The sequence below is a fragment of the Vicugna pacos genome, chromosome 26 (assembly GCF_048564905.1).
Source record: "Vicugna pacos chromosome 26, VicPac4, whole genome shotgun sequence".
NCBI lineage: Eukaryota > Metazoa > Chordata > Mammalia > Artiodactyla > Camelidae > Vicugna > Vicugna pacos.
In genome coordinates, this window is record NC_133012.1 from 21014254 (window position 1) to 21027922 (window position 13669).

The 13669-nt window shown below is 39.4% G+C and overlaps 1 protein-coding gene across 6 annotated transcripts in view; it reads right to left on the reverse strand.

Annotated features, from left to right (window-relative positions):
• The window catches only part of TENM3 (teneurin transmembrane protein 3), a 1525061-nt gene that overhangs the window by 50586 nt on the left and 1460806 nt on the right, over positions 1 to 13669 (reverse strand). For all 6 annotated transcript variants that reach the window (XM_072950498.1, XM_072950499.1, XM_072950502.1 and 3 more), the window contains 5 exons: positions 12038 to 12254; positions 10912 to 11031; positions 10080 to 10341; positions 5237 to 5504; positions 3742 to 3885 (listed from right to left, as the gene is read on the reverse strand). In XM_072950498.1, the coding sequence (XP_072806599.1) occupies positions 3742 to 3885; positions 5237 to 5504; positions 10080 to 10341; positions 10912 to 11031; positions 12038 to 12254 (1011 nt within the window). The remainder of the gene's footprint in view (positions 1 to 3741; positions 3886 to 5236; positions 5505 to 10079; positions 10342 to 10911; positions 11032 to 12037; positions 12255 to 13669) is intronic.

Below are 13669 nucleotides of genomic sequence, written 5' to 3' on the forward strand. Positions count from 1 at the left end.
TCTGGTGAAAGAAACAAGGACAAACAAGAAAAATTAAAACAGCAAATTCTCAGTGTCAGTGATTCTCAAAGTTGGCTACACACTGGAACTGACAGGGCAGCTGTAAAAATACGGATGCTGGGCTCTCACGCCGAGGGATTCTGATTTAATGGGTCTGGGGTGCAGCCTCGGTACTGAGATTTTAAAAGACTCTCCACATGATCCTGACATGCAACCAAGTTTGAGAACCCTCTCTACACAATGTTCTTCAGAGACCAGCACGTTTGTTTAGTTGTTAAATGATGTTGAAAATATTACATATTAATGCAACTTAAAAAATTTGCACCATAAATACAAATTTCTTCTTTATGAGTTTATAATTGAGTTTTTAAAAGTTAAATATACTTTATGGGAAACAAAGTTAGGAAATATATATCAAACCTCCAATATACTACCAAACTGTCAAAGAAGATTCTTCTTGCTTGTGCTTCAGTCTGATTTGGGAATGCATGTACACGCAGTTATTCAAAATTTCACACATTACAACATTGGGAAGGATGGTTTATTATTCAAAGTGAATTCTGCTTTTAGACATTAAAGTGCCAATCATTTTAAGAAGACAGAATGCCAGTCTGCTCCATGTTGGTCTTCAATGAAAATCAGAGAAAAATTCTCAATAAATATTAAGTATTTTTATAGTTAGAAACTAGATTTGAGTTGAGACTCCAGTTTTCCCCTTTTACTGTTATTGTACATAGATCACTGGTTCCATTTTGGTCTGATGTAACTGGATGGTCAACTGTTATTGTTCTATACAAATTTCAAGACACACCTCAGTGTGTTATCTGTACACCACCTGCTGCTTATACTCTTAAACAGATACACTGTTAAAAGAAGCAAACCCATGAAAATACAAACAAGAAACTTGAGAACGTGGTTTTTTTTCTCCCACTTTGAAGTAATTTTAAACTGAAGAAGAGATCAGAATAATTATGTTCCTCTCAGAGCTCAGCACATTTTAGGTGGATTCTGTGATTACTTCTAATGCTTTGCCATTTGGGTGATGTCACAATCATAGCAAATTTACAGAAAGAAATCAGGACCAATAAAACAGGTTTATTCAAATTTAAGGAAAAATAATCTAAATAAGGCTAGGTCCTAACAACAGACGAAAGGCATTCTGCTTTGAATATTCAAAGCATACATTAGGGATAACCTAAGATCTTTCTTTCTGTGATTACGTTGTTTGACAATTATGGAGCTATAATTTCCTAGAAAATCCAGTTCTGTAATTTTCACCAGGACAATCCTACAAGTCAGGCTCCTGCTCCACTGTGTCTGATTTATTCAGTCATTACTTTGAACGATTGGTCCTTCATGAGTCTCCTCTATTATGACAGAATAGAAAGATGAACATTAGAATATTTATTTCCATGTTCCAGGATGCCTGCACAAACACCTGTCACTGTCTACATTTTTGCCTTCTCTTCTTCCTTAATATATTTCCATAGCCCATCCACCTTGTCACGGTTACAAATCACTTTGTTTATTCAATTAGACACATGTCACTTTGAAAAGTCACTTCTTGTCAAACTGTTCTTGGGTAAAATTTGAAATCACAATTGGTTCACTCTGTGAATTAGGTTACCTTGCATATTAAAATATGTATTTTAACATATACGTGTATATTTTTTTTTTTTACTTTTTACAGAGGTACAAAATAATATATATTTTATAACATTTTTGGAGGACAGAACTTTGGGTAGTCCAGTTTTTACATCTGACCTGATATTTTAATAAAAGTTAATTATATATTATTCTCTGGTAGAATGTGTGAGTATTTTTATTACATAGACACACACACAGAATATCTATGAGTTTCTTAATCCCCCTGAACACTAGACTGAGTGTTGAACTGCACAGGTGTGGACTTTCCCGAAGCTCTTTGCTCAGTGTCTCCCTACTGGTTCATAATCTCTGGGGGGAAATCCTGGGGTTCACTGGTTACGAATTTTACCTTACAGTCGTATAATAACTAAAATATATGTGGAGAGGTTACCCCCCAGTTCTTTTGGTAAAGAACTTCTGAAGGAATATACCAATATGTCAAACCACGTGAAATGTAATTTTAGAGAATTGAATCAAGAGCAGCTTCGTGCATGGTTGGCATGTGGGTATGCATTCTGAAAGGTCATGATCAAGCCACGTGTCGCTAACATAACAGACTGAGACGACCACTACTGATGATCAGATAACACAGACAGCCTCCTCCTTGGGCAGGAGCCCCACTTTTCCAAGGCGTGTGCTGCACGTGGCTCTGCTGGTTATCACTCCTGCTCCCAACCTTCGGGGGTGCAAACCGAAGTAAACCTGACATCCAGGAAGGACATAATTGGACAGGGAGTAGAACTTAGCACTGCTATCAAATAGAAAAGGTGTGAAGGGTTTTCCGCATTTTTTTTTCCCCTTCATTACTGATTTGCTCAGTATGATTCTCTTCTGGAGGTAAGGCACCAGCATTTTCAATCCCTGGCTTGGAAACCACTTTTGATTTAGTTCATTTGGAAGTTTAAAATGTATTCTCTACAACTCCAAAAAACTTTTTTTTTAACAGAAAGAATCAATAACAAAGCAACATGAATCTGAAAAAAAATGATCATTAATCATAAATATTTAATCGTATTCCATGCTCAGTTCAACATTCTGAATCTTCCAAAAACCTCTGCTAAGACAAAAGCTAGATTATTTTGATAAGGCTGTGAAATCTTCTCTGGCTGTTTGTAAGAGGAGAGAAGACAGTGACTAGCACGGTGTGGTTTAGGAAGGGAGGCTAGACAAGTTCCCTTAAGAGTCTACTTTTCTAGCAAAGTATCTGAGATGTAGCCAGCTTGTGGGTAAAATCTCAGAAACCCAGTGAAGACAACCAAATATGTTTCGTGTAAATAATATCTTTTATGAGATTAAGCTGGTCACGTTTTGCAAGTAACTTATTTCTTTTGGTTTGTTAAGATTTGACATATTTTATCTCAGAGCATATTCACTTGTGAGGTCTACTACAAGTAATACCCCTGATTCTTGCTTTTTCCCCTCAGATTAGTCATTTATTTTTTTCCCTAACATTTCCACAACCAAACAACTGTATGCGTCGTGCAGTCAGAGCGGGAGAATTTTTTCCCCTCAAATACAGCGTATGAAGAACTGAAAAAATAAACCCAGATACTCAAAACAGACTACATCCTTAAGGACTAAGGATTAAGGATTAAGATCTGTGAGAGGCATTTTGGAAGAGTCATTCGGATTTTTAGTTTTTATTTATTAAAAACAAAACCAAAAACAAACCCTCCCTCTATTTTTTGTAAACATCTCAAAAGCACTTTTTTTCCCCTAGTGGAGGTGCTGGGGATGAAACCTAGGGCCTTGTGCCTGTGAGGCACGCACTCTACCACTAAGCTATACCCTCTCTGCCTAGAGCGCTTTGGATCAGCTCACTGACTTCTGGTGAAACCAGAAACTCCTCGGTGGATCCCTAGGGAAGATGCCGGCACAAAGTCCTTTCAACGCAGCACCAAGGACGGTCGCTTACATTTGAATGGGAAAACTATGTTGCGACGAACATTGTGAAGTGTGTTACATGGTTCCCACTTTTAGGCTTTCATCGTCTTTAAAAACATACATTCATTTTTCTACTAATTCTGATCTTACAGCTGCAATTTAATCGGTTTGAAGGTGAGCAATATTATGCATCTGTGAACAAGGTCTTACCATTTTGAACATCCAACACGTGATGCTTATTTAATGTCCAACCACCCATGTTGGAAGCATCTAATTCGTAGCCTTGCAAGACGGCGGTCCTTTTCTCCCACAGAGTCAGGTCCAAACACGACTCGTATTCGTATCCAACCGACACTGGAATCAAAACAAGTCACGGCTCATGTTCCCAACAACAGGCAGAAATGCAATTTATGATTTTGATAAAACTGTCTTTTTTCATAGATGTGCTCTGAGACTCTATTTCCACTTATTTATGAACAGAAGTCTATTTTTTATATGAGAAGACTTGATCATATAAAAGGTGTTTTTCTAAAAAATGATCTCCAAATATTATTTTTGTACTGACGGTAGGAAACTAGCGGTTTTTACCACATCACTTTTTCGCAAGGGGTTCACAGCACAAAATGAAGTCTGGATCGGGCAACTGGGTAAGTAATCAGATCAGATAAATTAGCCCCAAATGGTGATGAGATGATAACATCTAAAAATAGTATCTGCTACCTGAATAATTAGAGATGTTTAGTTTCCAAGAATATTCAGTTATGGAAAATATTTATAATAAGGAAGGTTCAAGAGAACAAAAAGATAGCCAGGGTATAACATAATAGTCACATGTGATTATCAGGAATGAAAAATAAAACTAGTATTAGTTAATATGAACAAATCACAAATGAAAAACTCCAGCGTTCACAATGAAATATGGATTTTAATTAAAACCTACAACAAAGTGAAGGGAGAAGTGGCAATTATCTGACCGGTTTGAACTAATTCTAGTTAAAATCATGCATTAATGTCAGAATAAAATGTCTATTATATTTTCAGGTAAAAGCTAATAGAGCAAAACACATGTTATCTCTCAGCTTTTGATGTTCTGAGCCGGAGCTTGATGCTGTACTACGCACATCTCAGTATGTTGCATTTTGATTGCATAGTCCAGTCATGCAGTGAAATGACTAGTTGGATGGATGTTTTAAGAATATCTTTCAATTGAACTGACCAGTCCTTCTAGTCCAAAGAGCTGCAGTAATTTTGGGACACAAATATTGTCTGATATTATGTTAAGATATCCTTATGAGCTAAAACTATATTAGATGTTAGGTCCTGAAAACATAAAAACGAATATGGAAAGCTAAGGAGGTAAAGTTATAAAGAAAAGAAGAAAATGGAAAAAGGAAGGGACACAATAAGGGGGAAAAAAATCCGTGGAAAAAAAAAGATATGACCACCTGAAATCACATTCAGAACATTCTTCCAAGACACAATTTCAGCCAGAAAAATGGATACTTTCTCCATCTCATCATTTGGGATACAGTCCTTTTTCCCATGGTAGATCTGAACCAACCAACTTATAACTTTCCTAGGCAATCTTACTGCCTTCCTCTCTGTGTATGCATTGATTTCCAGGGGTTAAAAATTAATTTTATGTTAGTTCTGACTTCAAGACAATTTTCTTTTGGTGCAGAATATATATTTACGTGGAACTTACCAACAGCTTCCGATAGCCCATAGACCTTTTGATTATATGCATCTGTTTTATCCCATATGAAAGTATAGGCCAGGTTGGGTGAGGCGGGGAACCACTTCTGAAAGAGTCTTCCCACGACAGCTACCATGAGATGAACCTTCATTAAATTAAACGGTATAACGGACTGGGTCATGGTGATCTTGAGTACTGACTTGTATCCTGCAGCTCTGGAACTCAGGTAGGAAAGTTTCAAATCTGTTCCTGGAATTGTAGTTTCTTCATGAAGCACCTAGGTTTGAACAGAGAAGAAGCTTCACACTCTGATCACAAGGACTGTTGAGTAAAATCCATTGAAAAGGATGAAGCAGAACCACCAAGACACTGAAGAGTCCTTTTTCACAAATATGCTTTTGAGATGTCATCTTGGTCAATAATTAAAAATAACTCTGTTGCCAGCCCAACTTTTCTCCTCCTAAAAGCTTCTTGTCATTTATTCTGAGTTAATCACAGCTCAGACGCTACTTCTCACACAGGAAGTGCTGTGACCCGTCCATCCAGCTGACATGCACGGACTTGTATCGTCACGGTGGGTTCTCACTAATCCCCCTTTCACCCCCATCACCCTGGAGAATTAAAGCAGACATCTGTAGCATGGTTAGCTCGGAACAGGGATGTGGTTCCGGCCAAAGACCTGGCTCACGCCAGCTGGCTCATTTAGAGATTAAACCTGTGTCTCAGGCCTCATCAACTGACTGGTCACAGCCTATCAAGACAGGAACGACAAAACAGACCAATTCATTTGGGTTAAATTGTAGCAAACTCCACATTCATGTTGAAAGGTAATGAAACAATAGCACAGTCTAATAATTAGTTAAAACACTGAGCTGGGACTCACCATTGATTTTTGATATGATGGCACATGAGCTAGTATTTTCACGTTGCATAAATTTCCCCCCAGAGAACAACTAATGTGTTGTTGAGTGAACAGAAAAGACACTTTCTGAATTAAAACTGGACTGTAAACAGTTCATATGATTACCTGCATAGGAGTGATCTCTTTTACAGCTTTTTAAAAATTGTATTTTTAACCCTACAATGTACCGATCAATGTGACTAGCTCCACGAATGCCAACAAATTTACCCTGACGTAGGCAAAATATATTACGCCAAAACATTAATTATTTTAGAAAATATATGTTCTATGGCATAGAAAATCTATCCAAACAATTCAGAGTCCACTTACTAAAGCTATCAGTTTGGTTACTGATTATAGCTCCTCACAGACTTACTACACACACTGTAAAGTGCAAGGCTATTGATGTTGAAGAACCTGTCCCAGGAACTCACCGCTTTCTCTACTGAGAGTTAGACAGCATCTCAAAGGCTTCCTCAGATTGCCCTATCAATATTCATTATTCACACTTAAAGGACTACCTTCCCATGTTTAGAAAAATCTCAGAATAGCGGCTCAGTGTTCAGCAGCGTTTCTCCTCCCCACAGCTCCTCTCGCCTGAGACAGTTAGGTATTATGTACATCTGTAATCTCCCAATTTTAATAACTTCAGTAGAGCCCCTGCTACTGAGGTGGTAGCTGCACAGCTTCAATATAAACAATCACATAGTTGGGAGCAGCACAAAAGAAAGGGCTGAACAAACTTCCAGCCCGGCCCGTGAGTCAGTGTTGGCATGAAGAGGGGTGTGAGGCAACACGGGAGCTAGAGAAGGCATTGTGTGCTGTAACAGAGACATCAGTTTGCTACAGTTGGCGTTTTCCTTACCAAACACGCCGACTGAATGCAGATACACACTGTCTTAAAACAGTTTTATGAACATATAGAAGCTTTCTAGAACTCAGACTCCGGGAAACCGTAACATGTAAGATTGACAGCACTTCTGCAGGACTGCAGCGTACAGGGTGAGTCATCTGAACAGAATGCACTGTTCTCTATCATTGGGGTGAAAAACCAATGGGCTACTTTGAAAAATAGATTCTTTGACTCTTGAGCGGCCCTAAAAATAGAAGGCGTATAATTTATTTCCTCTTGATTTATTTTCAAAATAATTTCACCTAAATTTGACAGGTTTTCTATATGAAAGGCAGCCTTTCATTAATTAATAGTTCTGCGATCTTCCAGGAGTCGCTTCTCTATTTCAAAATATCACATTTATTCCTAATTTTAATAACGCATCACTGTCTCTGTCATCATTAGCCCACTTCCATGGAATAAATATCTGTAATTCAGTTCATTAAAATATGTGTTTCTTCAGGTAATTTAACTTGACCATGTTATTTTGCATTAGTGGGAAAAGTAAATCTAGCCAGAACAGAAAAAAAAAACCCAAAAAACCCCAAGCCATTAAGCCTATTTTTGCCAGTTGCATGATCCATAAGCTCCGTTCTTGAGGTTAAACCATTCAGTTAGGAACCACGTCCTGCCAAGTCTGCCTCCCAGATCTCTGTCTTAATCTGTTTCCTCTTCTCCATTTCCACTGCCGTTGTGACTGGTGGGCCCTCTCCATCCGAGCACTGGATCTCGATGGAAATACAGTGCAAACTAGCCTGTTCACTGATTTGTCTCCTTCTATCATTTCTGCATTTCATCACTTGAGTTAGCTTTAGAGAAAGGCTGAACAGTCTTTACTGGCTCCCTGGTTCCATACTGCCTAAAGAACTCAAGGTCTCCACTGTATGCTGATTCATAGCCTGGCCCTAGCCTTTCCCCTTGAGCTCCCTACCTGTAAATTCCTCACCAGTTTTTACACAACAGCGCTTGCTTTTACCACCGTGCGGTGTTCACGCGTTTTCTTCAATCTGGAATATCCTTTCCCCTCTTAAAGGCCAACTTCTTCAGTGATGCTTTCCTTGGCTTCCTTAGAAACTGATCTCTCTTTTGAATTTCCACACTCTTCATTCAAATCTTTATCACATTTAGAATGGCAGGATCCAAGTCTCATTACTCGTTTTACCCTGGTAGAATACCTTGTGCATTCTGTGTTCTCAGTAAATTTTTACTAAAATGTTTGCTGACCATACGATGGAATGGAAAAAATACCCTTTATGTATTCATGGAACTGACTATTTGAAACCCATTTCAGTGACCTGGTTCGCTAGAAATTTGCCACTTAGAAACAGACACCGCTTCTAGGCTAAAAATCTACTGGCTAAGAAGTTCAGAGTCAGAGGCAGACGGACCCTGGGGCTGGGGGGAAGCATCACACTGGACAAGGCTACGATGATTTTCTGAAAGCTTCGGCTCAGAGTCTGCTGGACTGTTACGCAGTAAATCACTGAGGCATCTCTTCTGCGTCCTATTTGCCCGGGATCATGCTCTGTATCTGTTATCTTACAGCTTCTGATCTCTGCCTAGACTCCCTCCCAATGAGATCTCACTCTCTGCTTTAAGTCTTTCTATAACGCTGATGGATGACTCCCAAACTGTCATCTTTACTTCCAGGCTCGTCCTTGGATTCCATTCTGACGTGTCTGCTTCTTACCACTTCTACCCCAATCACCTTTGTCCAAGCCACCATCATTTTTCCTCTACTGAGACTGCCTCGTGACTGGTCTCCTGGTTTCAGGCTTCACCCTCAATAAAATATTCTCAGCACAGCAATTGCAGTGATCCTTTTAAGGAAATCAGTAACTGCGCTTGATCTGCTTGAAACCTCTTAACAGGGTCTCATTCCTCAGCTGTAATCAGCAAAGCCCTTGTCCCTACTGTGGTCCTCAGTGACTGGTGACCTCACCACCTTCACTCCAGCCACACCTGCTGGCCTGTCTGTCCATCTCCAACAAGCCAAGCATGTTCCTCCCTCAGAGCTTTTGAACTTGGTCTTTGCTCTGCTTGGAATGACCTTCTATTTGGGGGGTTGGGTCTTGCTCTTTTTAAAGTTTCTGCTGAAATGCAATCTTATCAAAGAGCTCTTCCTGGACTACATTTTATAAAACTGCACCTCCACCCACTTCACCCTGCTTTATTATTTTTTAATAAGCCTTTTTCACAACCCAACATGTATCTATTTGTTGGAGGAACCCCTCTCTCCCCATAAGCTGGCAGACTCCTTGAAAGCAGGTACTTTGTCTGAATGGTTAACTGCTTTGTTCCGTTGTAACAGTGCCTGGTGCAGAACAGGTATTCAATAAATATTTGAAAAACGAATGTGACAAAGCTGTTATGTGAAGTTGTATTTTAAAGAGTATATATTTTTACTTAGTATTTACAAATAAAGTCCACTCTTATTGTACCTAATGGCCTACGTTTAAGATCTGAATGCTATTTCTACTTGGAAATATATAGGAAGGAGAACAATCTCAAGTTAGTTCAGTAGATAAAATGAATAGTGAAAAGTACGGCTATTTTTAAAACAATTATATAATTTTTTTCCAGTGGAGAATACGGCTATATTATGAACCACAAATTATTAGGACTCAAGACATGATACCATGTTTTAAAAACAGTACCATGAGAAAATGAATGAACATCTTTTCTGTCAAAAAACACCTTTTCTAAAATATTTTTTCACTTACAATAATAGTGAAACAATAAATTATTGAGAGTAATGGCCACAAGCAAAGACATTATTAGCTGTTGAGTTTAAGTCATTTCCCCATTTGGCCACAACTGATAAATAGATACAGATACAGCGTGAAGAAAAAGTATTTTGAAGAGATCTTTAAACCATAACTGATAGCCCACTGCAACAACACCTGTTCCAGTACACACACACAACACATCCTATATGCTGTTCTATAGATTTATGGAGGATAGTCCCGGAATTCTGCAATCCTCTAAAAAAAGTTCTTTGGAAACCACACAATCTGAAAACGGCTAGTGTAACAGTACTGCCTGTTAGAACGTTCTACCTGCGTCTCAGGAATAATGGGACTGTCTTCGGGAGAAGATCTAAAAAACGTAGACAAGGGTGACGACACAATGATAGGGTTTGGCCGCACGAAGCCACTCAGGTCACAGCTGGGAATGTCATTCTCCTCTTTCTTCATGACGAGGGTATCCATCACATAAAAGACGTTCCACGGAATCCACACAGTATGGTGCTGAGTGAGGAATGGGGATCGTTCAAATACCAGAGTTAGAGAAGCCCCACCATTTGCCACCAAGTCAAACCTAAGGAAAAACAAGATGTGCTTAGTGAATCATCTGGATCTCATACAACTCCCAACGCTCACCCCCTTAAATTAATCTGCTTTATAAAGAGAGCAATCTTTTCCCGCAACTCGTATATGAAAGAGCTTCAAATCTACAGGAATATTAAGACGTATACAATGACCATCCATGTACCCTTAACTCAGATTTACTACTCTATTAACTTTTTTCCAAATTTGAAATATCTATCTACCTATCTCCTCTTTTTCCAGACCCATCTGAACTTAGGTTGGAGATACGACGAAATGTCACTCCCAAATAATTCAACATGAATCTTCTAAGACAAAGAACAGCCTCCTATAACACCATCACACTATTATCATGCCTTAGAAAATGAAATCAACTTTTAAAGACCTAGGGATATATGACTTTAAATTTCTGCCATCAGGTACTGTCACACATTTCTGGAGTCTAAAAGTTGTTGCATTTCCATATTGAAAGGGACAGTAAAACATGTTGGGTGACAGAAGAATGCCTAATTTTTACACTTAAAATGCTTCAAACAGAGGTTGGGTGTTGGGACCAACTCACATGCCATCCTGGCGGGTGATGGTATATCCATATTCCGGGTAATGGAAAAATGAGACATTCACTCCAATGAGTGGCGTCCCATCAGCAGTTAGTACTTGGCCTCTGATGACGGATGCAAGGCTGTGGGAAAAGTAGAAGAATTAGAATATCTGTCTTAGGCCAACGTGATCATGATGTAGAGATAACTCAATCTTCAGATAAAACAACACTATCAGACGCACTTGTATTCACAAAAGTCAGACTTAAGACTATATCCCTTTTAATTCACTGTAATGCACATTCTTGAAATGCCTGGTGTTTACCCTGGGTTTTAATTCATTGCAGTCTGGTTTTTGGAGAGTTATCAAGACCAATAATTTAGAGACGAATTTTTAAAATTATAAGCTGTGCTTTTTTTTTTTCATAAGTCATATATCTGGTGCTTGCATGAAGAAAAGTATACTCTCCAATTAATTCCAAGGCAATCTGTAAATCTGCAGGAACCAAGAAGTACAAGATTTAAGGGGGCAATAAGGAACATTTGTGCGACAACTTTTAATCAACTGCTGGGTCTCACTGAATTAATGCTGTTAAATTGAGGCTGGCCCAGGAGTTCTGGTGTAGATCATCTTCTTTCTCAGTGAGACACAAGACACCTGCTTTCACTTACTGGTTTATTTTCAGGTCATTACTGCTCTGTAAAGCACCAGTCAAACAGCTTATGCAATCTTACTGCCACGCCGTTAGCAGTTCCATTACATTAATTCATAATTTATATTATTTAGTGAGCTCAGCTTAAAAAAAAAGTGCACTTCTGTTTTGCCTTTTGGGGTCTTTTCATTGCTTCTTTTGAAACATTTCCAACTGTGCAGAGAAAATCCACTAGTTAAATGAAGATTTATTGACTCTTTAATGGGATGTCCTGTTATGTATTGGGTACTGAAATTGACGAAGTATGTGAACAGTGTCAAAAATGCTTGAAAGGCGAAGTCTGGTGAAGGACTTGCCAAACGAGGAAAAACTGCATTAAAAACAAAAAACAAAATACAAGCACTGCCCTCGAATTCAGTCATCAGCATTTCATACACAGGGCCTGTAACTGTTGATAATATCGCTACAAATCTGTACAAGGAAGAGATGCGCTAACCTCTTATTGAAAGGACTTCCTCCAGGTATGACATGGGTGCTGTCAGATCCTATGAGAAAACTGATGCGGTCGTAGAAGGACTTGGCCGCCTGCTGAGACGGGGACTGTACGCTTTGGCTAATGATGTCCTGGGGGTCGGGCAATCCGCGACAGGAGGGCTGATTTTGGCAGGAACTCTGTAAACAGCAGTCCGGGTCCATACAGTCAATGAGTCCATCTGTAGAGAGAAACGGAAACCAGTCAGAGGACCCGTCTTTCTCTGCCATGAAGTAGAACATGTTTTGTTTGCTGGCTGGCTTTTTGCACATCAAATGATTGGCTCCCCCTCTCTGGAGTAATTTCTAGGAGGCCTACTTCCCGAAACCAACTGAAATACAAACACAACGCTGGCAGCTGCTTTTCCAGCCAGTAAATGTTTGGGTTGGAGATGGCTGAAAAGAATCGTATGAAGTTGATTCTGAGTTGAAAAATAAAAAATGACTGATTAGAACAAACCATAGCTCATTTGTTTGAGCTTGCTTTACTGTGCTTTGTGGATATTGTGCTTTTGTTTTTTGTTTTTTTTTTTAGTAAATTGGAGGTCTGTGGCCACCCTGCGTGGAGCAAGTCTATGGGCCCCCTTTTCCCAACAGCATTTGCTCACTTCCTGTCTCTGCGTCACGTTTCGGTGATTCTCACAATATTTCAAACGTTTTCATTATTATTATATTTGTGATGGTGATCTGTGAGCAGTGAACTCTGTTGTCACTGTTGTAATTCTTCTGAGGAGCCGTGAACTGTCCAGGGGTGAACTTAAGTGATAAACGTAGAGTGTGTTCTGACCGCTCCATAAACCAGCTGTTTCCCTGTGTCTCTCCCTCTCCTTGGGCCTCCCTGTGCCCTGAGACACAATGATATTGAAATCAGGTCAAGTAATAACCATCCAATGGCCTCTAAATGTTCAAGTGAAAGGAAGAGTCAACTGATGGGGCAAAATTCACTGTTGTCTCATTTTAAGAAACTGCCGCAGCCCCAACCTTCACACCCGCCACCCTGACCAGTCAGCAGCCAACGACCTTGAGGGAAGACCCTCCACCAGTAAAAAGATTACAGCTTGCTGAAGGCTCAGATGATGGTTAGCCTTCATAAGCAATAAAGTATTTTAATGAATGTTCATACATTGCTTTTTAGACATAATACCACTGCATACTTAATAGATGACAGTATAGTGTAGATACAGCTTTTACATGCACTGGAAAACAAAAAAATTCCTGTGACTCTCTCTACAGGGATGCTCGCTTCACTGCAGTGGCCAGGAACCGACCCTGCCATATCTCGGAGGTCTGCCCGTAGTAGCAGGAAGGAACACGGATTAGTTGTAAGTGCACTTAATCAGGGCTTCTGCAGTTTAGAGATAATGCACTAGGAGTTACAGTAAGTGTATACGACAAGGGGATAGGTACCCACACTGGGTGAAGCTCTGAAACTGGGGAAATCGTCAGAAAATGAAGGTTTGTGAAATGAAGCAAGTGCAAATCAACATACAATGGAGGAGATCAGCCAATCATCTTTCAAGGAAATCGTTCTCCCCGGGATAGGAAAGTGTGTTCCAAGTAAAACGACGCATTTCTCAAATTTTAAACAGGAACCTGA